Source organism: Astyanax mexicanus, chromosome 25 (genome assembly GCF_023375975.1).
Source record: "Astyanax mexicanus isolate ESR-SI-001 chromosome 25, AstMex3_surface, whole genome shotgun sequence".
NCBI lineage: Eukaryota > Metazoa > Chordata > Actinopteri > Characiformes > Acestrorhamphidae > Astyanax > Astyanax mexicanus.
In genome coordinates this window covers 16048545-16073858 of record NC_064432.1, presented here as the reverse complement: position 1 = coordinate 16073858, position 25314 = coordinate 16048545, and the positions used below count along the sequence as shown (strand labels likewise).

Sequence of the window (25314 nt, the reverse complement as noted above, 5' to 3'; positions counted from 1 at the left end):
TGACTAAAAAAATAAGTTAATGTTTTGGGTGCAACACTATGATTTTGTTCATTTAAGTTAAGGGAAGTGGGAATATATGACAATTACAAATCTGTCTTTATTGTCAATCATATAAGCTTGCAATAAAACAAATGTGACAAGTTGGACCCAGCCAACATATAGTCAACAATACAGAACATGGTAAATTACTCTTATAACCTTGAACACTGTGACAGTTAACTATTATATAAAATGTTCCAATAAACCCCAAGAGAAGGCAGCCTGTGGATAATAATTACACCCTGACGATGAGGTGGGTGGACACGCCCAACATGCAAACAGGAGCCAATGGGAAACTTTCCTCAAAATGGCTGTAGTGCACAGAAAACGACCTGTGATCAACATTTTAAAGAAACCCTGCAGTTTTACCCATTGCTGACTGCTGATACAAATGTGCAGATGCACACTAACAAATTGGCCAGTCTTTGTAGAGAAGTATTGTCAATAGAATAGGACTATCTGTAGCAGATATACATGAATCTATTGGAAACAATCCTAATGACAGATGTAGACTAGAGGGATTTAAACCTTTCCGGTATTGAGCTGTTTTCTGAAATAATGGTTCTACTCTATCCAGCTCTTATGAGATAAGATAGATGAATATTTTACTAAACAAATTTAGTAGAAACTTCCTTGGACAGTAGAGGCATTTTTCTCCAACAGAAGCAGGATAAATCCTTGATTTTAGACTAAGCAAGTGTCCCAATACTTTTGTCCATATCATGCATGTCCAAAAGTTTGTAAACACCTTACCATTTCTTTCGAAATCATTGGAATAATTGGGGCTGTATTAACAATATGTCATCAGGCACGTCATGCAACGGCTATATGCTAAAAGTTGCTGTGAGAATTTTATTGCATTCTGCCAGGAGACAGAAATGATATTAAGCTCAACTGCTGATATTACAATTATTTAACCAATGCTGCTGCTTCAGAGCATCCTATTCAATTATTTCTATTAGACATTTGGGCACATAGAAGCAGGTTCAGCTTGCAGCTGGATTTGTCAAGCATATAGTCACACTTGACATCACAGCAACTTGCTTTTATAGCCTTCGACACTGAAGTCAGGCAAGTAACTATAACATAACACATGCAGCACACCCATCTGAAGAGAAGGCAACCTGTGGAGAATGATTACACCCTGATGGAGAGTGAGAAATGGGAGGACACACCCAATATGCAAACATTGTAACCAACATCCAGTAAAAACCCCTGCAGAATAACTTGGTAGACCCTGGACAACTAAAGAGTCAAACTGGTTTGGCCTCAACTAGGGTTCAGCTATAATTTGGCCAATACAGATTATTTAGTTAGAGCAACTTTAAGGGAGGTAATTAGTTTTATTTTTTACAGTGTGGGGAAACCAACTAATAGCATTTTCCAGACAAAAGTTGAGCATTGTCCACAACTTCCTTTAATCCCTATTCCAAGAACCAGTCCATATTGTATGTGTAACAGACAGTTGTATATCCCAGATCTACTCAAAGCTGTGAAGAACCGGCTCGTGTCCCGTCTCTTTCAAAAACTTCATCAAGTCATCTGGTTTCAGTCCCATGGTGGCAGCATTGGTCATAGGGTGGAAGTACACTCGCTCATGGCCTCCATTAGCCAGGTCACTGTCCATAATGAACTTCACACTCTGGTCTTTATCGCAGAACAGAGCGAGGGCTGTGGCACAACCTTGACCCACCTTCAGTTTCTCCATCATAGCCGCTTCATCAGCAAAGCGCAGGTTACCACTGCCTACGCCCAGTTTCTTGGCCAGGTCATTGAGGTTAACCTGACGGTCATGACGAACAGAGACGAGCCACAGACCCTTTTTCTTCTTGTCTTTCAAAAAGAGGTTTTTAGTGACAGCCCCACTGAGATGCTCCACATGCGGCATCATCTCCTCCACAGTGAAAACCTGGTGAGAAAATAAAATAGACATGTACTTTAAAGACATTCTTGATTTGCATCAAGAAAAAGTAATTCAAGTTTTTGTGGATTAATAAACACTGATTAAACACGTGATGGGTTTAAAACCCCACAGATTTTGCCTGTAGCACATGTGACCAGCTCAATCCAACCAATGTATATTTACACTCAACAACACAAAACATGGTAGCTTGTTCTTACAGCCTCCAACCCTGAACTATGACATTACATATATTCCAAGAGAAGGCAACCTGTGAAGAATGATTTCACCATGATGGTGACTGAGAGGTGGGTGGACACAACCAAAATGCCAATAGGAGAGGTGTAAGTTTTTTCTCAAAATGATCAGGTGAATGAAATAGATTCATACGTAGTCTTCTTCTTGATTTAATTTAATTAAAGCACCAATTTGGAATACTCATTAAAATTGGATAAAGGCAGAAAACACTAAAGAGGACCACTATAGCAGACAGACAACACAGAACTCACAGCTCAGAAAAATGGCACTTAATCACATTTTGCTGTGCTGTTGGAGATTGTAAAACAGACAGATTTACCTAAAGTAGCCCAGGGGGGGATAATTTCACACTGATGGTGAGTGGTAGAAACTGGGAGACACACCCAGTATGCAAACAGACTGTGCCAGAAGCCAATGGAAAAGAAGATGCCAAGAACAGCGAACTAAGTTATTATAAGCCGATTCATCTTAAAAAATCTTTTTGTGTGGATATGTGGCCACAAATGTTTGGACATAAACAAATGAACTCTCATGTAAAATTAGATGAGTTCCAACCAATTGGATTTTTTTATTTGTCAGTCATAGAAATGTGTGATAATGCAAAGCCAACATGTAGTCCCACCCAGCAATACAAAAAATAGCTATTTCTTATTTCAACACTCTTCAACACTGGAAGCAGGTAGATAACTATTATATGCTGCTTGGGCAAAAAAAAAAGTCTTCATCTGGCTTTAACTAAGCAAATGATCTGGGGTTGCTGCAGTTGTTTTAAATTAATGGATTGAAATAAATCTTGTGACATTGCAGAAGCTTATTAAAACAAGGTCACAGCGAACCCATGCTACAATCAAATCTAAAGGCGGTCAAACGAAATACCAGAGCATATATAAATCCCAAGAGAAGGCAACCTGTGGCGAATGATTACACCCTGATGGCGAATGAGAGGTGGGCGGACACGCCCAATATGCAAATAGCCTGACCAACATCAGGCAAAAACCCCTGCAGTAAGACTCAGTAGACCCCGTTCAATTAAAGAATTAAAACTGTGTAATTTCAGTCAGACCAAATTTTACCCTAAAACTTAATAAAGTTAGTTGAGGCGGTTATTTTACTACATTTTACACTGTAATTCAGTATATTTTGCTCAGCTTACTTAAAAATCCCATTAAGGAGAACATTTAAAGTTTATTTTTTTACAGTAAAGCACTGGAGTAAAGAATGCTGGAGCTGTAGGTGAAGGAGATTCACTGTAAGTTCATCACATTTTCTCTATTTTGCTCCTAGAGCTGCTAGAGTAGGTACACAATTTGTGTCTCATTCTTAATACATTTATATCTCACTCACATTTAGCAAACAGGTTAGCCTCAGAGATTTTCCCCTGAGTTTTCTTTTTTCTTTCCACCTTAAATACAACCTTAAATGTGGCATCCAAAACAAGCTGTAGTTTTAGTCAAACCAGCCTCAGCGGCACGTTTTTTATATTTTCCTCTCACTCGGTATTCCTAGCCCTGCTAGAGTAGTTAAACAAGACATGTCTAATTTTCAGTAAATTTAAAATTCACTAAATTCCATAAATCTTAAATTCCACCTTAAATGCGGTATCAGTAAGCTACATTCAGACAAAAAAATCTCAATCCAAACATTTTCAATAACTAAATTAAAGCCTTTTCAAAGTCTTTTCAGACTTTATATATATTACTTACATTGTTGTGTTGTTTTATAATTATGGAAATAATATTAATGTAAGGTTCTTTTCTTCATGTAAACACTATTTCTAACATTAACGTTTCAACATTAACATTAGTTCTCTACAATCTTTATATCAGTCAATATAACAATATCTGGTCAATATATTCATATATTAAATAAATATATACATTATATTAATAAATGTTTTTCCTTTTATTAACGAATTAAAATAAATTATCTACAGATTAACCCATTATCAAAATAATCATAAATTGCAGCCCTAGTTATTAAATAATGATAATAAAATTAACTTACATGAGAAATTAACCTGACAGTTACATTAAACACTAATAGTTTAAAAAATTGGTATGTTGTGTGTTACTTATACAATGTTTCCATAACATAACACAAAAAAGTTTAATAAATAAATTGCTATAAATCTAATTTAGATCCCCCCCCCCCCTTTTTTTATCTGATTGACAATAAATCATCGTCAAAATGAACAGATTAATCCATTGTCAAAATAATCGTACGTTGAATCCCCATTATAGATGCATTTCCATATGCTTACAATATTTATTTTTCATATGGGACTGTAGTTATATTTGGTGGCTAGATTATACACAAATCACAAAAATTAATTAATTATTAACTGTGTATGTGGATTTTTTTTTAAATAGCTGAAATCGGTTAATCTCGTTTTATTCCAGCTGAGCTTTCCTTTTATTAGTATTATTATTTTTTAATCGGTTATTTGGCTCCGCCTGGAGAACAGAAACTGCAGCTCATTCGCCGAACTGCACCGTAACATTTACAGTAAAGGCAGATCGTCCTGTTACAGAGTTACATTGCTGCATAAGAAACACATCAGCTCTAAAAAAAATGCATTAAAATAACTTATGTACATTGTGAAAATAGGGCTTTAAAATCTCCGACAGAACTAATTATTAACTGACAACTAATGTAGACAATTTTCTCTTTTAAAGTAGTAATGTAGTAATGTAGACAATTTTCTACATTTAAAATGCTTTAAAGTGACCCACACTTTCTTGCAAGCCAACAAAAATACTTTATTGTCCATACTAGTTGTCATTTAAGTCAGTTAACCTCTTAAAATGTCTTGTTTGACAGACAGACAGACAGTCAGTTCATTGATCTCAGAGGGAAATTCTGGACCATCCAGTAGCAGCAGATATACACAGTACACAGAAGTTACAAAAAGGAAAAGATAATATGATACAGATAAACAATAATAATAATAATAATAATAATAATAATAAAATAAAGTATAAAAGTAGAGTCTTTTTAGTGTGTAATGGTACAGGTGTAGGTGATACAAAATCATATTTTTCTGCAGAAAAATCAACTTTTACATTTACATTCTGAAAATTTGAGAGGTTTGAAATCTCTTACAGGGCACTTGGAGAAGCTGCCTGTTCTCTCTCTACTCCACTTAATAATTCCAGATCAGTAACAGGAATCAACCCAAATTCTGCATGTTTGAAATTAGACGTAAAAACTAAATAACGAAACTAAACTAATGGTTTGGAGGACATGAACAATTTGTGTTGTATTTTTACAATGTTACAATTTTATGATTTTATTTATTATATTTTGACATTAACAGAATTACTTTTTTATTACAATTAACGTTACACTTATGCTTTTCATATTAAATCTTTTTATGTAATGCTTGAATAGAAATCTTAAAGATTTAGTGGTGTAATTTTCAGGCAGACTAATTCCTGGCCTATTACTGAAGGGGTTAAAGAAGCCACGCGGCGGCTGAGAGCGGGTTTACCTCCGGGTGATCCACACAGACCCACTCAATACTCAGAGACTTCAGTAAACTCTCCAGCTCCGCCCGCAGCTCCGCGGACCCCATCGCGCTAAAACTCAGCTCAGATCTTCTTCACACGATACAGATAATCATAAAACACAGCGGAGTTTCCCTGTTTACTGCCTTAAAAGTCCCATTACTGCAGGCGGAAGCTCACACACTGCGCATGCGCGAGGAGGAGGCGGCATGTTAAGGCGTGCATTCACTGCGTGGCAAAATTTACAAATTATTAGTATTAGTATCATTAGTATGCTATATCACCCTCCCCTTATTATCACATCAGTGTACTACCAGGAAAAAATCACACTGTTCTCATTTTCCATAATACAGCTCTGGAAAAAAAAAATTAACAGACCACTTTAGTTTATGAATCAGTTTCTCTGATTTTGCTATTTATAGGTATATGTTTGAGTGAAATAAACTTCTCTTTTATTCTAAAAACTACAGACATTTCTCCCAAATTGCAAATAAAAATATTGTCATTTAGAGCATTTTTTGCAGAAAATAAGAAATGACTGAAATAACAAAAAAGATGAGGAGCTTTCAGATCTCAAATAATGCAAAGAAAACAAATTCATATTCATATTCACATCAAGTTGTAAGACTTCAGAAATCAATATTTGGTGGAATAACCCTGGTGTTAAATCCCAGTTTTCATGCATCTTGGCATGCTCTCCTCCACCAATCCTACACACTGCTTTTGGACAACTTTATGCCACTCATGGCGCAAAAAAATCAAGCAGTTCAGTTTGGTTTTATGGCTTGTGATCATCCACCTTCTTCTTGATTACTTTCCAGAGGTTTTTAATTAGGTAAAGTCAAAGAAACTCATCATTTTTAAGTCTCTTATTTTTTTTTCCAGAGCTGTAGATTTTCTAGAGACAGATTATATATGTCCAGTATCATTAATTTAACTTGATATATCCTGGCTATATGGAGATATTTAGAGTGCATTATTAGTATCATGACATACTGGATCATTGACTTCTGTTACAAATCTGAAATTTCTTGTTTTTAAATATCTCAGTTAGGGGTGTGCCATATCATATCATATGCAATAATAGAATAAAAAAAATTATTTTGTTGTAGTATTTATTTAATGTTTCAATGTTTTGTCAAATTGCCAACTATCATTATAGCAGAAATACCATGCAATATCATATTATTTTAGGACCATATTGCCCACCCTATTATTATGTTAAAACTAAAGCTTATACAGTAAAATCGATAGAGTTAATTTTGTTCCAAATGTTTTACTTAATCATATTTTAAGAATCAAAAGAAAAAAAAGGTATGTTGCAAATACAAAACAGGAAAATATGTGTACATGTATATATTCACAATAAGGGTATGTAACCTATTTAAATTAAATACAGCAATATGAAAACACAATGCAAATTTGATTCTTTATTTCACAAGTGTGTCATGTTTAGTTTGCCAAGTACACAGTTTTGGTAGAGGGGCAGTAACTGGACTGGATTAAAAATGAACAAACGCATTTGCAGTTGAGCCCAGAATTAGTTCTTCACAGTTGGAGTAGTCTGGAGCGTGGAGGGTGTAAGCAGCTGGGCTGAATCCATAAAACTTTGTAAACTTGTGAATCGGTACTGTGTAAACTGTGTGGGATTCATTAATAGAACTACTTTTGAGCTGACAGATTAAAACATTAATTAAAAAAATAACACACCAGTCGTACAAAGAAAAAAAAATAACTGCATGAATTCGGTCACAGTTGTAATGGAGTGAATATATACTCTTCCTCAGCGCTTGGGTATTAATTCCAGTACATTAATCAAAAACACTGATTTCATTGGTTGAAAGTATAAGTTCAAATATTTGAGCTTTTGCATAAATTCAGTAATATAATTTTGTAATAAAAGAAAAAAAAAACATGAATGACACACAAACTAAATGTTTTCACATTAACCCTTTTCATCATCCATTTATGATTCGGTTGTGCAGAAAAATCTGCTCAGTGCATATTCATATTCATATAACAATATGGATCACAACAATATAGGACAATCCTTACTGTAACTGTAGGCTCTCTACCTCACAGATTTTTCCTCTGGTTACATGTGTAATAATCAGCACTACTGAGGTACATACTAGTCTAGTGTGTGTGTTATTTCTTTCAGTAAGGCTACACAATACAATGTTTTTTAGTCATTAGCAGGATTTTGCTAAAGGCTGCAAAAGGCAGGAATACACAAACAGGCCTTCTATCATAGCACTGCAAAAAGTGTATATTACTATATTGGCAAGTTAAAACAATTTAGAGGTGGGACAATATATCGGGATATTGTATATTTTTGATTGTATTGTGCCGTATTAATATTTTTATTAAAACTTTTGCGCTTTAAACTCTCCAAGACTTACATCCACAATTTGATTTACTAAAGTTACTGCTTCATTACTCCACATGGTGGTGCTAATCAAATGAATAGGGCGCCAATAAATCCATAATTCCTGGTATTTGCTTATTTAGTTGTATTTTATCCTCTTCAGCAACAGCTTGAAGTATCATAAAGAATTGTCTTGCGATACCTTGAGTATTGCAAAATCCGTTATTGTGGGTAACGTATTGTGATAATATCTTATTCCCCTACAAAACAACCCAAATACAGGCAACTTATAAAAAGTTTTAATCTAAAGCCCACTCCAAACCCCTCTCTTATGTTGTGGGTCAAACTGACCACAGGCTGGACATAATTTTGGTCAATGTAAGATGAGATTCCAATATTGATGTGAATAATTTAAAAGTAACAGAAAAACTGCCATATAATTGCCCGTGATGGACGTCTGTAGAAACATATGAAAAATAAATCAACCAATTCATGTAATGCTTTTTACTGTTAAGGACGTTTATAGAGAAATTTCACTAATTCCATAAATATTCTGCATAATTCAGTGATTGAGATAAACAAAGTGGTTTAGATAGGTTTGATGTAAAATGGTTTATTGTGGAGAAACTTACAGAATCAGTGATAGTAAATATGGGTGTCAATGTCTATAATGTAAATACAGCCATACCTACTACAGGTTATTTGAGTTTTAGATGTTCTGTTGATGATAAAATAGTGGACAATTTGACAAAATAAGCTATATTTTGTTTAAGTTTTACTGTAGGGGGGAATGCATGTGCCACTCCACCATTAACGTATTAAATACTATTAGATTTTAGACCAAAGGCTTCTCTAAAACAATATATAATGCATTATATTATTGTAAAATGTGTTAATAGCAATGTCATACAATAATGACTAAGTATTTTACATTATAATCCCCTGTAAATTGCTTTGTTTACATCTTAATCATTAAATTATGCAGAAATATAAATAGATAGAGGTAAATGCCCTTTAAGATGCTTTTACTTGCCTATATGTATTTTTTTGCAGTGAGAACAGTGCTGTGTGCTATGTAACCACAACGTCTGAAAGGACTTTTGGTGCTATTCCTGTCGTGTGCATGTTTGTGTGTGCATTTACAGATTTCTTTTTTTTTTGTCAGTATGCAGTCTTGAATGCATTAAAGTAACATTGAAAGACACACACATCCTCTTTCACCTAATCTGTACCACAGATTCCTGCATATATTGGAGCTGCTGCAACAACTATTTTACTCAAATGCATCCCATATCGTTTGAGCACAGAAATGTTCTTTTGTTCAACGTTCAATGTTCAACGTCTGAAATTGTGCAGTCCACCCACTGCCACTGCAAGAATCATTTAGCCTCTCAATTTTGATAATTTTTTCTCCAAATCTGATCACCAACTCTTTCACCACAACTCAGAACTATTTAAAATAGACGGACAGACAAACACAGCGTATACTAAAGCTCTTACAGAATTTCAAGTGAACACAAAACACACACCACCTACTCGTCAACAATCGCCCTGAAAGAAACCTGTGCATCTTCCAGTTCTCAAACTGACCAAGCAGCTGCTCCCTCATACACACACACAAAAAAAGAAAGCACTTCACCAGCTATTGGTATGGAAATTATTGGAAATGTATTACAGAGTCAAAGTTGGCCAGTTTGACACACTGGAGTAGGAAGTGGGGTGTTGTGTGACTCCACTTTTGTACAGTGCTTGTACAGTCAGAGCACTGTCTGGTCCCTCGTCCAATTCCTCTGTTGAAGTTAAAGGAGAACTGAGCGTCACTACCGGCCCTTGTTCTTTTTAGAATTTCCCTAGAGGATCAAATGAAGAAAGGAAAGTTTACATTAATCAGAGTAGTACACTGTTATATTATATTATATTATATTGTCATAGGACAGTGCAGTAGAGACACAGTACAATCTTAATATGTGAGCATACGGTGTAGAGATATGTGGCACTTTTAAATCTATTTTGAACTGTTCATCTATATAGGACAGTTGCACCATGGCTCCAGAGGAACTTAATTTCATTGCAGTGTAGTCAAATGAAAAGAACAATAACTCAAGTATGCCTTTAAAGCATATAAGGGGTTTAGCCCATTTGTAAAGAAAGGCATGGTGATGCAAATGTCCATGAACTAAAATTACTCTAAGTTCCTTAAACATTGTACCAACAGTCAGCAGTCATGGACTCCTCTATGCTCTCATCTAGTATTCTGTACATTCAAACAATTAATGGCAGAGAGGACTATAGGAATGTTTTCAGATGTTTTCAGTTAGATGTTTTCTTACTTACGTAATTAAGATAAAGCAGTTAACAGGAACAGTAAAGGTTGGATTCATCGGACACATGGGTAAATGTTTTATTATATTGTAGAAAATTGAGTTATTGTGATAATACAAAATATTTTTTCTAAGCATACTGAAATACAATATGTATTTCTGAGCAAAGAGAACACTGATCAACTACACATTCCAATTGAGATATTCCTGTGTTTATGGATGGAATGCACCAATAAATATTGAAAATATGTCAAAATATTGCGATATATAATAATGTGTATCATGATGTAATGTTTTCTTTTTTTCATATCACTCAGGAGTGAGGATCCACTCGTTAATGAAAGTCATCTGTATAAAGTCATCCCTTTCCAGCATCTTCAGCACAAAATTCAGCAGTCAATTTTGGGTGGGCCCATGATAATAGTGACCATTACATGTGAGTACAGTTAATATTTTCCTTACATTTTAATTAATATAAATAATAGGAATACAATACAATAGTATGTAACTCACCTTGTTGCCTAATTTGAGTGTGTCAATCTCCTCTCGCTGTTTACTGAGGGTTTCGTTCATGCTGCAGAGATGATCACTCATCATACTCAGTTGGTCTTCGTAGCTCCGTTTGGTAGTGCTTAGTTCATCCTGCCCAATAAAACATATCTATACATATCATATTCATCAAACTAACAGGTTAAACTAAGACTGGATTTTTGTTTATTATTATTAGCCAAAACCTTGGTGGATGAAATTTGCCTTTTTCTTAAGTTGTGCATTGGCACTCTACAGCTGATGTAGATAACAAAGCAGGCAGTTTGCAAAATAAAAAATATATATATTTTTTTGTATTTTTGACAATTCAGTCATTTTTATATTATTTCAATTAAAGGACCAATATGTAACTTATTTTCAATAGTAAATGATAAAATGATCAGGATGTATCATCAGATATTAAGGAAACATGCCGACATGGCGGTCTCTGACGCGGCACAGCGCAAAGCCTGGCCGATAGCTCCCTTGTGTAACATACAGTCAATAGGACACTAAATACGGGTGATTTAAGAGTTTAGAAATGCTGTATTGCTTCACTTGCCTCTTGTTCGTTCTCTCAAAGTTCTCTGCCTCTCCTACCTGTCTAAACTTTGTGTACATTGTGTAGATTCAGCCTCCTGAAATGGCCACCCGAGGTAGCCTCATGTCTGGGGAGGGGTGGGCAGGGCAGACAACTCTCTGTGGTGTTTTGAAATTGGACTGATGTAACTAATTCACATAAATAGTGTGAAAGCAGTCAGTGCTTATTGCATTTAGCATGGGTGTAGTAGGGCTGCACGATATTGGAACATTTTTACATTGCAAATGTTCTTTCTTTTTCAACAACATATATCGCAAGTCAGTGCCGAGCACTCAAAACCCAAGGCGTAACAACAGTAATCGGCCCTTTAATCAGGCATTTAAACATCTTTTTAAAAGGTAAATAAGAGTGTTTTTCTGGGATTAAAAGTGTGATTTCAGCTGTTACTGGAAATATCTGTGAAAACAGTGCTGGGGTGCATAGCTTTCGACATGTGTTTACAAGCACATGCCAACCATGTGGATGGAGGCCATGTGGTTACCTTGTGTTTACTCCTAACACCCCTCCCCCTTGTGCTCCCCTTCACACTTCTCAGGCAGCAGCAGCCTGTCACTTACACAGACACGGAGACAACGCTGTGTATCTACTTCTGTCATAAATCAAAACATTGCAACATGACATGTTGGATTTAATTGCCTTAAGTGACAGCACGTCCTGCGATGTGACTTTGCACACTTTGCAATGACTATGCTGAAACGATATATCGTGCAGCCCTAGTGTTGTCTATGTACGTTTCTGTTCGGCTGGACAAGCCCCTTTATCTCTTTACCCTTGAGATTACCTGCAAGCGTGTGATGTTTTGATTGGCGTGCTTCACATCGTCAGTCAGAGTCTCACGAGATTTCTCTGCAATTGTCAGACGTTTAGCCAGCGCCCGGCACTAAAGGAGAAAGCCATAAGAGCTCATCTGATACAGCTGGTTTCTCATTGATTAGATGTATAGCATACAGCACACAAACACACTTGGTAACAGGAGTTTAGGTATAATCTAGATTGTGTAACACTACGTACAGAGAGGAAAAAAAACAATAGAAAATATCAAATGTCACTGGTTTTCTATATGTTCTAGTCTTAAATGGAAACATATCTGTCACTATAAGATCTCCGGCTCCTGGGTACTGGGTGTGAAATAAAGGACAGTTCTGCTCACCTCTGCATGGAAATGTACAGCCTTGCTGTCGGACATCTGAAGCTGGGTGGTCAGCTCAGCTACTCGTGCCATATAGTGGGTTTTGATCAAGTGCTCCCGGGACTCCTCATCTCCAACCTGCACAACAGACAGAGGATAGAGTGGTCCGAATGTAGCCTATAAATTTTAACAACGGCATGAACCATGCTTCAGAAATTTTAAGTTAGTGCTGGAGATAAATCTAACTCCTGTTAAAAGTGTATGTTTTGCTTCTACAGCTTTGTTCAAACCATTTTAACAATTCTAATACCTTAATGTAAGATTTTAATGTTTTACTATGCTCTGGGTCTTATGGATTAATACTTACAGTCTCACTGGTTGGGGTTGTTGTAAGCATTCCAACCTGATGATAGGAAAATGAAATTAGGTTAATTATTTACAGTTTCACATTTTAAATCATATAAAGCTACTAAAAAAAACGAAACAAAAATTAAACAAATTCAAAAATGCATGTAATCTGAACCGGGTGACCCAAAACATTATGTTACGGTTCTGAAAGCCTAATCCTGATTGGTTCAAACTGTTCTATAGTGCAATCTTTTTTTTTTTTTTTATTCTCTGTTGATAAATCCCATGAGTAGCACTTACCACACTGGTGCTCTGAGACTCTTCTCTGCCAGACCTGTCTTCTGTTTCTGGGTCAGTGCAGGCAAGAGTGAGGGAGCCAGTCTGTGAGGAGGTAGAGAGACTGTCACCCCCTAAAGCAGCTGCAAGCTGAGCCTCCAGTTCTGCTATGCGCTGGCTCTCCTTCTCCAGCCTGACTCGACCCAGCTGTGCCTCCAGCAGCCAGTGCTCTTTCTCCTGCTCCAAACGAGCGATCTTCTCCTGGCTCTGCTGCACCTGCAGGGCAAAAAGGGGAAAAAAATAACAATGCAGTGATGATATGAGCTAGAAAATCTTATTTTAAATGCTAAAAACTGTTATCTTTTTTTTTTTTTTTTTTACTTCTAAGGTGTTAAAACTGATGTCAGTAAGTTTTGGGATTTGGGAGTCTCTGGTGAGAATGGGTAATTGCACCAAGCATGCGGAAGAATCGTTTAAAGCTGGTCGGGTGTGATGCAGCCTCCTTTCAGAGTGAAAGAATCCGATTCCAGGTTATGTTCAGTTAAAGAGAGAAAAAGTGAGAGAGTGGTCACGAAGCTCTCTCCACTGTTCAAACGCCAATCTGATATTAATCCTGGTTTAAGCGCAGACTCTCTCTTCCCTATTTGGTTTCAGAGCTTGCTTCACTCCTTTGTTTCTTTGTTTTTACTATGGGTGAATGAGCCCTTCTAAAATGCTTCTGCTTTCAGACACAAAATGATACAGACTACAACTTTAATGTGTAAGTTACGTTCTACCCATAGACAGAATATGATTAGATGCTCTGTTTTCCGCTTTTTAAAGACATATTTAATTAGATATATCATGTCCAACCCAAAAGAGACGAAGAAGTAAAGATCAATCCAGGTATTAAAGTCAGAAGTACCTGCTGCATCAGGCCCTCTCTGCTCTCTGTGGAGCTGGTCAAGATGCGGCGGTTAGTCAGAGCCTCTGTGTACGGAACAGATTCAGGGCGTGTCTAAAACCAAAAAGAAGAATAAGCTGTGAAATAAATGTTATATCCACTACAGAAAAAAGAGAGCCTTTACATGGTGGTCTATGGCACTGGTCTAACTGCTATAAGCTTATTATCTGAATAAAGGCTTTTTACAAAATTAATTCAAATACAGTACCACCAACAGTTAAGATCTGGCTAACGAATCCCTTTAATCTATTAAATGATAAGTTACACAAATTGCAATAACTTTAGCATCTCACTCACCCTCCTGATTGTGAGAATGTACGTGGACGCCTTCTTCTTGTTACTGAGCATGCTCTCTGCCTGCTGTGGGTTGAGATTTCCTGCTCCAGCTCTTGGTCCGTACCCAGCTGATGAAGCAAAGAAGTCTAGATTGTTGCTGAAGAATGTGGCAATCTGGATAAAACAAACAAAAAAAGAATAATTACTTAATAACTAGCATGTAGATAAAAAAAAAAAAAAACATTCACATTTAATGTTAAGAACCATAAAACTCCCAATCACCACAATCAAAGTAAGCACAAACTGCCCTTTTATTGTATTCCTTGCTGGATTACCTTTCCAGTGCTGTTGGTCAGAGAGGCTAAGGAGGAGAGTAAGCACTCATTAGTGGTGCGCAGCTTCTGGGTGACGGTGGGCAGCTCCTGTTCCAGAGTTACCTTCTGACTGTAGTGCTTGGAGAGCTCTGTAGAACAGGCAAAGTAAGAGTGGGTGTGAGTTATTCTTAAAAAAAAAAACACTTAAAAAATGATCCCAGATTTAGTTCAGTAATACTTATTCAAAATGCGCTGCGTCCCAACCACTTACATGTGACTAATTGCAGTTATTTTGTGTTTTTCTAAGATTTGATATCCACTATATGCTCAGAAAAGTAGTACAATATTATAAGAAATAATTATTGCTGTACTGCCCACCTCTATATACATCTCAAACCTGGAATGTTCACAAAATCATAAGTCGTACTGAACATACTATAGACTCCTACGCAAGAGCCAGCTAATTCTGAACTTAACGTTCCATCAAAATAGAAGTCTTAATTAAAAGAGATTATTTTAATAATCTCTTTTAATTAAGACTTCTATTTTGATGGAACATTAAGTTATATTTAAAATATTTCATTTTAAGAACTATTTAATATATCTATTTATACCTATTTAAGAACTATTTAAAATAATACAGGCTTAGGTGTACCATGTTAAATAAATATTCATAGCCTATTCCCATATTAGGCTATGAATATTTATTTAACATGGTACACCTAAGCCTGTATTATTTTAAATAGTTCTTAAATAGGTATAAATAGATATATTAAATAGTTCTTAAAATGAAATATTTTAAATATAACTTAATGTTCCATCAAAATAGAAGTCTTAATTAAAAGAGATTATTAAAATAGTCTTAATCTTATTCCCATACTAGGCTATGAATATTTATTTAACATGGTACACCTAAGCCTGTATTATTTTAAATAGGACATGATTTATGGGTAATTAAACTTTGATCTACTGTCCCTAACAGTGATATAATGAGAATGTTATGGCAGTTACTTAGGAACTGACACAGTAACACAGTGGCAGGCCAGGCTTATTATAGCAGTAAGGCTCGTTTCACACCACCTATATTAGAGCAGAGAGAGCACCCCATGTCAGTTGAGCTATACCAAGTGACCATACTCAGATTCAGCATCACATCTGCAATTGAGTTCAATTCATTTGCAATCATACAGTACGGCAAAACATATAATTTTTATATTAAAAAGCTTTCTTTACTCAGTAAAACACTAATACTTATAATATAATTATAATAATAAATAGGGTTACAATTATAATATAAATAGGGTTCTCATAAAAAGTAAGATTTACATCACTGTTCTCATTAGTCAGTCATAACCAATCATCTCCAAAGCTCTTCTCATGAGGGTCTAGTATTCTATTACTCCATGTATCAGCATCTAGATTTGTAAATCAGTGTTTAATGATGTTAAATAAGCCTTTATTCTTTCTCAATTCACAGTGTTAAGTGTATACGTACATAGAAGGCATCATTACCCATACTTGACAGCACAGTGGGTGTCAATTATCATATCCTGCAGGTAAGTGCAGTGTTATTTAGCTTCCACAGAACACAAAAAGCCATAAGACACAAAAACGCTAGTCCCTGTCCCATGATTTCTGCTATGTCAGGTGGGTATGATTTTAAAAAAGTGTTTAGTTCCCAAACCTAAAGCAGAGTACTGTACATTACATCTGAAACCTTCTCCCAATGACATGATGCTACTAAAAGCACTGCATTAAATTTTTAATGACAGTTGCTGCATAATGCAGCAAACGACTGGAAATCCACTGGGTCAACTACACATCAGAAAAGCAGCAGATAAGTATGGCTCATCAAGGGGAGCAAACTGAGTAACTGATTTACTGTATCTAACTGGTGGTCTCACCCTTGGTGGTGTCATGCAGTCCATGTAAGCAGGCCGACAGCTGGGTAAAAACAGCGCTGAAGCTGCTCTGAGGCATGGCATCCAAACGCACACCTGTCAAAAAACACACAACATTAAGAATAAATGTTAATCAAGTCATTAATATTCCACAGAAAAGCAAAAAAGGCTGTAAATGTATTCAGAATATATTAACCAATTTACTGAGGACAGAAAAAGCTCTAAACATAACATGATCATATTCAAAAGTCATTATGAACTATGCTGATTGATTCATTTATCAAGAAAAGACCAAGCACAGCAAATTACCATGAGAACTCATCTGTGAACAAATGCAGATTCACTATCAGGAAACACAGCGATTTCTAGATTACAGACAGTTTCTTATCAGATGATTTATTTCCTGTTCCCATCCAGTGTTTATCAGCAGCAGCAGTGGTGATATAGCTTTAATTTAATAAAGCTTTAAAATGTTGTGTGGCATATTGTGTCACCCTGAAGATTTTGAACAGTTCTAGTATAGTATCTTCTAGGGGTGTAATGGTACATGTATTATTTACGAACCGTCACTGCACAGGGGTTATAGTTTGGTCCGCATAAACACACGCAAAATACACGGAACACAGGCTGGAGCACACAGATGACACAGAAAACACAGATGATTCTGTTTTCAAAATGGTCGTCTGTAGATTGTTCCAGTGTGAACGCAGGGTTAGGCGCTCCTACGGTCTCTCTCTCTTTCTCCCTCTCTTACACTCTCTTTTGCTCGTGCCGTCTGTCTCTCTCTTTCGCTCACTCCGTCTGTCTGTCTGTCTCTCTCTTTGGCTTGCTCTGTCTGTCTGTCTGTCTCTATCTTTTGTTCGTGCCATTTGTCTGTCTGTCTATCTGTCTCTCGCTCCCTCTCTGAGATATAATAATACAGGAAAAAAGCTCTAGTCTGCGAGATCACACTACACTTTTATTACTGTTCCCTCAAAATAATACTGGGAAATTCCAGCATTAAAAGATGTATCATGATTTTAATTCATTTTTAAGTAATTGACACCACTAATATACTTTAATTTGAACGATCTAATGCTGATATTTCTTAAAAAGAACTTAAACACTGAAATGGATACAGTAATGTGCTTAGGGAAAAAATGTGATTTAAGCAGTTAAAGTAATGCTGTTGTTGTAAGCAGGAGAGAACCCTGGATTCAAGGATTTAATAAAAGAGCTCGAGCCCCGTTACAACATTCCATCCCAAACAACAAAACATGCTTAAAATAAAGTTATTTTGTTATTATGAAGTTAATAAAGATGCGGTTGTACAGAATGCCCAGCTTTTTTTTCCACCAACCGTACCAAAAACATACCGAACAGTGGGGTTTTTACAGCGGTGTGAACCGAACCATGAATTTTCTGAACTGTTACACCCCTAGTTATCTGCATACACATTACCTTAGGGTCAGCAACCCTGCTTCAGAAGACTTCAACTTAAACCATGAATTAATCTCACCTGATCCATCTAATTACTGTGTGCTTGATCTGAAATGCAGGTGTAACCTGAAGGACAGTAGCTCTCCATGAACAGGGTTGGTGACCACTGTAATGCTATAATGTGAATGGTGCATAATGAGTGTCTGTGCTTTTGTACCAGAGTACAGGACTCACTAGGTAAGGCTAGAAGGTTGATGTAATTCTGCAATTTCTCAAAGACGGCAGTAAAGGTCTTCATATCGTTCTGTAGCTCACGGTTCTTAGCATTCAAAGGCGCTGTGCAGAGAGGAATATCACACTCCTCCTCAAGGCTAGATATAGACAGAGGAAAAAAAAAAGCTTAAACAGTGGGATGAGGACATTAGTGATTGTGCATAAATAATTTAAAGTATACAACACATGTTCTCTCCTGTCAATACTTAGAAAACCTACCTTTTAAGCTGATAAGGCAGGATCTTCTGCAGAAAGCTTGTGTATGTGGAAAATGATTTGGAAAAGTCCTGCAGTTGTCCTACTGTTTCCTTCCAAAAAAACACATTAAACCACCGGGCATTAATAAAGGGACTTCAACACCATCCAAAAAATTTTCTATACATAAAACAGTGATGCTTACCAGTACTGTGACTGTGTCCTCTGTAATGCTCTGATGCAGCTGCAACAAGCCATCCTCTAGTGGGCGGACATAGGCTGCATTCTCGTGCAAGTACTGGGAGAACTGATATGGGATGAAAAGAATGAGTTTAACTGGAATTTGATTATTTCAACTACAGTAAATAACCACTGGCAGAAGATACTTAAATAGAAGAGTGTGGAAATCAGAGGGGATTTAATCACAATGAGCCTCATTCATAAAACATTTGATGCATTGGTAGAATGTGTGAATACAAATGATTGCAGGTGCACAACCTTTTACTATTACCATGCAATCACCATAATCCAGGCCCATGAATTACAAATGAAAGTCTTTAGACTGAGGAATTACACATTCCAAGAAAAAGCAAAAGAAAACAGATATTTCCACCAGAAATTAATGTTTTATTGAATAAAGTGCATTCTAGAAGTGAATAAATAAATAAACTTTATATAAACATTATTAGGTTTTACAGGGAGTTATACTTTTGCACAGTCTACTTTATGTGTGGTCAGGAGCAGGTGTCAATTTTGTTTGTAAGTACCGTATATGAACACATTAAAGAATCAAGGTATTTACAAAAAATAAACAAAGAGGGCTGGTTTATAGCAGTGTGTACCTTCTGGTTGAGGGCAGAGATGGATTCAATGGAGGAGTCCAGGGGGTAAATGTGAACCCTCTGTTCTGTGTATGAGTGGAAGTTGAGCAGCGCAGAGACCAGGTCCTGTACAAAACTCACAGCCTGTCCGGCTGCATCTCGAGCTTTCAGCTATACACAAGATTAGAATATCATTTATTTACATTTTGTTAGTTTTACATAACTCTGATCTACTAAAGTGCTGAGTAATGTTTCATAGTCTGTGTTCATTATTCGGCTTGATTACCTGATGTCTTCTGTTGTGTGGTGGAACATTCAAGCTGTTGTAGTCATCATATTCTGAAGAAGATTAAAAAAAATGCAAAAGGCTTGATTCTTTACTGTGAGTTACTAAACATACAAAAAAATGTAAAATGTCACGGTGAAGGTGTAAGATGGCTGAATACTAACTGGTGTCGTTAAAGGGCACTTTCTCCTGGATGACACTGCTGTTGTGTTTTAACTGACTGCTCAGCTCTGTCTGATACTTCCTCAGCTGCTGCTGGCTACACACAGACACAAAGGGAGAACACACTCAGACTGTACTTTCAGCCAAATTTGCTTGGAAGTTGTACAGATATAGAAATAATATAAAAGTAAAAGACATCTTTAGAAATTTTAATGCAGAATTATATAGGAATTCTTTGGTAATATACCATCTTAAAATCATGGTGAAGTCTTACTGACTGTAACAGGAAGACTCTATATCATATCACATATACATATATATGGGGGGGGGGTTGAAGCATAAAATGACTGGGAAATGTTTTTTTGCATTAAAAAAACATTATACATGTAATCCCTTCTCTAATAAAGCTACCCTTCTTTGAGAGATAAAAAGGTTTAGTAATAATATACTGAATTTGAAACATTAGGGAATCAATATACCATTCCTCAGTCCTGAGTCGGCACTCCTTAGACTCCCTCTCCAATGTCTGAGCTTTAATCTATGAAAAAAAAAAAAGAAACACTTTCAGGAACACAGCTAATGCCTCAATCGTAGCCTGGTTGCGGCTTTACAATTTCTTTCCCTGGTAGAATCAGTCCACCTTACCTCTAATCGAGCCTTGTCGCTCTGAAGTTTCTCTATGGTGTCCATGTATTTGCTTGTCAGGTTGTCCACCACTGTCTGGTGCTGCTCAGCATCCTTCTCCAGCTGCTCCAGTTTGTCTCTCAGCTGTTGCTCCTGCTGCCGGTGCATCTCGTCTGCCTCGTAAAACTGAAAGCAGATGAACAGAGAAGCTTCAACTTATTGGTTGGTCCTGATGGGTCACTATGGATCAAAGAGTGCATATTCCAATGCTGTGTGATATAAGACAAGACCTAATCCCTATCTGGGGAACTGCCCATAAATGTTTTTCTGTGCCTTAAATCAAAATATATCAGTGTCTCAGATTAAGAACCTTGATCAAGGAGCCAACAGTGGCAGCTAAAGGTCTGCATAAATAAACATAAATACATTTCTTATAGCTTGGCCTTGTTGTTGAACCTCTCACCTACCATAATTTACAATCCCTTTTAGTTGAGTTAGATACATTTCTAACAGGCAAGTCCATGGATTTAGTAAATCATGTGATGCTTGTCTACTCAAAACACAATTTGTTTGTGGTTGTGTGACCTTGGCAGCACTGGTAAGAGGTAACACCTATATGCTGGCTTACTTATTATTTACCTGGATGTGAAGCCTTTCATTCTCTTGAATCTTCTTCTGCAGGTCCTCATCAAACACGCTTTGCGTCTGATAACTTGACTGGGAGGGAGAATCTACTTTGTTCTGTTAGAAAAATAAAATTATGTATAGTAAGAGCAAAAGTGGCAGATTAAGGTCCCATACACTGAAATGCCAAAAATCATGGGACAGGACTTAGTATGATTTTTGCCTGTCCCTTGTCTGTTATGATTATTACCACTGACTGCTCTATCCACTGTGGGTGGTAATGCTATCTATTTCGTATTACAGTACACAAATGACACAGAGGATCAAGGAATGTTAAAATACTCAACTTTACCCAACTTTAGAAATGGAATAAAGCCCCTTCTTTGGCAAGTGGTCAACCACACTCAAGATAACTCTTAAACTCACCTTGGTCTTCTTGCCTTTGGCCTCACTGGCCAGCAGCTCCTCCTGCAGCAGCTCCACTCTTTTGGCCAGCTGCTGGTTTCTAAAGCTCAGGCTGTCCATCTCCTGCTCAGCCTTTCTCAGGCCCTGCTCCCTCTGCTTCAGTTCCTCCTGCAGTCAGATGGCAAACACGTGTAAATGTTGGTGTTACTATATTGGAACTGATCAGGGAATTTTATTATTCATTAACTGCTGTTTTGTGTGCCATGATCGTATTCGATTCTGTGGGTTCTGAACACAGTCATGCAGCTTATAACCACTACAGTTTTCATTCTGTAAGGGCATTTCACCATGAAAATAAATAACTGCTATTTGGTATTTTGTCCATATTGTGCAGCTTGAACAAGAATAAAAAGGTAACTAACTGTCTTACCTTTAAGGAGTTGGAGTTGGCCTGCTCATCCACCACAGCCTTCTTCAGAACCTGGTTCTGTGCTCTTAGCTGTCCGGCGAAACACGATCAGACACATAAGAGTGAACATGTTAGGTTACCAACTAACAACAAAAGAAAGCAAGCTTAAGCTCCAGCTATGAAAAGAGGCAGGAAGTAGGCCGCTTCAGTAAAGTTGCAGCATCCTGTGGTAGTTAAAGGAAATGCCCTGAATCCACGTGAAGCAAGTCAGTCAACTATAAAGGGCAGAGCCTGTGGGGGATCTGCACAATAAGCATATTTGCCACTTGACAACACTTTGGTTTATCTATTAACTGTAGAGAAGAACACAGTACTTAAATAATAATTTCTTGGCAGAGTGGGTGGGTGGAGAGGTGTGCAAAAGAAATGCTCAGAAACACACTTTACTAAGCTGTGTTGTTAATTATATTTTTACTGGTCTTAACAACTCACAGTCCCTAGTTCAGATAAAAAGAAAATAATTTCTGATAAAATATCTACTGATTTTTAGTAATTCTTTTGTTTAATCCAGTGCAGTTGGTGTGGTCAAGCTACTGTTTTATTGGCTGGTAAACTTTTTAATTGGTTTGTTATTGTCTATTAAGATGGACGTAGTGCCCATCCTACTCCAGCAGAGAATAATAAAATCATTCTAATCCCATTTTCTTCCCTCCCCTCTCTGTTCTCTCTATCTTTCTCACATGTGCTGAGATGCCCGGCCGGCCTGCCTGGACGTGTCCATTTGTGGTCTTCCGGAATCAGCCCTGTCCTTCTACTCATCAGAATTATTACACAACCTTTCCAACTCCCGCTTTTTCCCCTCTTTCTTTTCTTTCTGCTTTCTCTTTGTATTTCTCTTTTACATGTATTGAGATGCCCTGTTCCTGATGTTGCCCAGCCTGGCTCTACACTGCCTGCTGTGTTGCATTCCTGCTCTACATCCCTGCACTGATCAACATTAACATTGTGCATATTTACCCATCACACCTACCTACACACAGAATCTGTTTCTGTTTATGTCCTCATCACAATGTCCGCATTTTTACATTCTTAAATTAGTACCTGTTACATTAGCTACAGCTCCATGCTACATATACCTTTGTACTCTTTGTACTATTGTCTTGTTCTGTTATTTGTTTGTTATTTGTTTGTACTAAACTCCAGGATTTTCATGACCATACAAAAGTTTTGGAGGACATGAAATGTTTGATTTGATTTCAGGACAATACTGATTTTGATCAGGAAAGAGCCATTTTTTTATTATTGTTATTTATTATATTTTTAAAGTTGCAGATTTACTTACATTTTTTTAAATAATTTCTATTACAAATGCAATTAGATTTTGTAGTAATGTTTATTATTAAACATGAAAGCTTTTTATGTAATGATTGAATAGAAATCCTTAGTTGTGAAGATTTGTGTGTGTGATATCAGGCAGAAAATGTAGAAAAATGCTGGCCTGTTTAGCGGGTAATGTAAGGGAGTTTTTCCTTGCCCCTGTTTTTTTTCTCTGTAAAGATGTTTTGTGACAACGTCTGTTGTAAAAAATTAAACTTAATTGGAACAAAACATTACAAAATAAGAAGAACAACATGATGTCCACTGTATTGGGCTCAGGGTCAGAAAGGGCTAAATAACTACATGCTATTGTTACATTATATAACGCACACTGTACCTTGGAGTACTCCTGGGCCAGCTTGGTGTACTTGGACTGGAGATCTGCAGCCATTGTTTGATCCAGAGAGTTAAAACCCAGCTGTTAGATGTGCGAATTATAGCCTGACAGACAGTCAGCTCCTGCTACTGGTGAAGCCTGGAGCTCGAGCTAAGCGATGATCAGACTGAGAACAGGTGATCTACAGCCTGCCTTTGTTAGACAGATCATATTTACAGCAGTTTAATCTCAGAGAATAATAAACACACACAGCCTAGCTAACAGGTAACCTAGTTAACTTACTCAACAGCACAGCGGGTAAACCGCTAGCTTTAGCATTAGCATTTTAATGACAACTAATTCCCGAGCTAATGTTACACAGACAGCCATGACAACAGTTCCCCAGAGATCACGAATAAACTAAATATTAAACTAAATAAATAATACTCTGATTATTTACTGCTGATATAATATCAACTATCATAATATCATAACTACCATAGCTAACCACAGCTAGCAGGCTAACTAGCCTTAGCACGCTAACAATAACACCCACCGCAGCCTGAAGCCTGACCACAGATCATCCGCTCCCTCTACTCTATTAAAACCCACACTTCGCTAAAACCGCCCGGCCCCGGTAAACTAAACCACCCGCCCCCGGTTACCGAACTCAGTCACAGGCAGCGGCCCCGATAACGGCGCCCATAAACTCAGCTGGAGGAGGAGGAGGAGAAGAAGGGGGGGTTGGGGTAACGTGACCGAGTCTGACCAGCCTTCATAATAAGAGTCCTGCTTCAGGTTGGAAACAGACAAAGGCCTTCACAACCAGACAGCAGCTAACAGGAAAACACACAGCAATAAATCTAAATAATATTTACATAAATAAAAAAAATATACTATATCGACACACAAAAAAATATATACATGTTTATGTATATTTTATTAACACGAAAAAAGCAAATAAAAAAGGTATATTAACACAAAATAAAAAATAGTATATTAAAACAAAATAAAGAAATATACTAGCAAAAAATGTAAAAACCCAAAAGACAAAATAATATAATAATAATAATCTACTAACACACACACACAAAAAATATATATATATATATATATACTATTTAAAAAATCGGAGTTATGGTAACGTGACCGAGTTCGACTAGCCTTCATAATAAGAGTCCTGCTCCCCGAGGAGTTAATAGGATATTTTTTACATTTTGTGTTTTTAGAATATTATTTTTATTTTTGTGTAAATGTTCTATTAACTATGGAAGCCCATTCCCGCCACCTAAAAAATAATAAATAAAGCAGCAAAATGTTTTTTTTATTATTATTAAGTAAACTGCTATCTCAATATTTTGAGATACTAAGTCAATATTTTGAGATACTAAGTCAATATTTTGAGATACTATCTCAATATTTTGAGATACTATCTCAATATTTTGAGATACTAAGTCAATATTTTGAGATACTAAGTCAATATTTTGAGATACTATCTCAATATTTTGAGATACTATCTCAATATTTTGAGATACTAAGTCAATATTTTGAGATACTAAGTCAATATTTTGAGATACTATCTCAATATTTTGAGATACTATCTCAATATTTTGAGATACTAAGTCAATATTTTGAGATACTATCTCAATATTTTGAGATACTAAGTCAATATTTTGAGATACTATCTCAATATTT

The 25314-nt window shown here is 36.5% G+C and overlaps 2 protein-coding genes across 2 annotated transcripts; both read right to left on the bottom strand.

Annotated features, from left to right (window-relative positions):
• Nucleotides 1-77: 77 nt before the first annotated feature.
• prorsd1 (prolyl-tRNA synthetase domain containing 1) lies at nucleotides 78-5896 on the bottom strand. The gene is made up of 2 exons (XM_022681874.2): nucleotides 5688-5896; nucleotides 78-1948 (listed from the first exon to the last, which is right to left on the bottom strand). The coding sequence occupies exons 1-2, from the start codon at nucleotides 5769-5771 to the stop codon at nucleotides 1520-1522; spliced, it is 513 nt and encodes a 170-aa protein (XP_022537595.1). The 5' UTR covers nucleotides 5772-5896; the 3' UTR covers nucleotides 78-1519.
• Nucleotides 5897-7120: 1224 nt separating this feature from the next.
• ppp1r21 (protein phosphatase 1, regulatory subunit 21) lies at nucleotides 7121-24346 on the bottom strand. Its single transcript, XM_022681862.2, has 22 exons — nucleotides 23641-24346; nucleotides 21948-22016; nucleotides 21539-21685; nucleotides 21128-21229; nucleotides 20510-20674; nucleotides 20344-20402; nucleotides 19867-19961; nucleotides 19703-19755; nucleotides 19438-19587; nucleotides 18801-18902; nucleotides 18620-18708; nucleotides 18362-18498; nucleotides 16712-16804; nucleotides 14829-14956; nucleotides 14515-14667; nucleotides 14179-14271; nucleotides 13299-13550; nucleotides 13018-13053; nucleotides 12672-12788; nucleotides 12303-12401; nucleotides 10906-11034; nucleotides 7121-9921 (listed from the first exon to the last, which is right to left on the bottom strand). Exons 1-22 carry the CDS (start codon nucleotides 23692-23694, stop codon nucleotides 9892-9894), a joined length of 2352 nt encoding a protein of 783 aa, XP_022537583.1. The 5' UTR covers nucleotides 23695-24346; the 3' UTR covers nucleotides 7121-9891.
• Nucleotides 24347-25314: the final 968 nt, after the last annotated feature.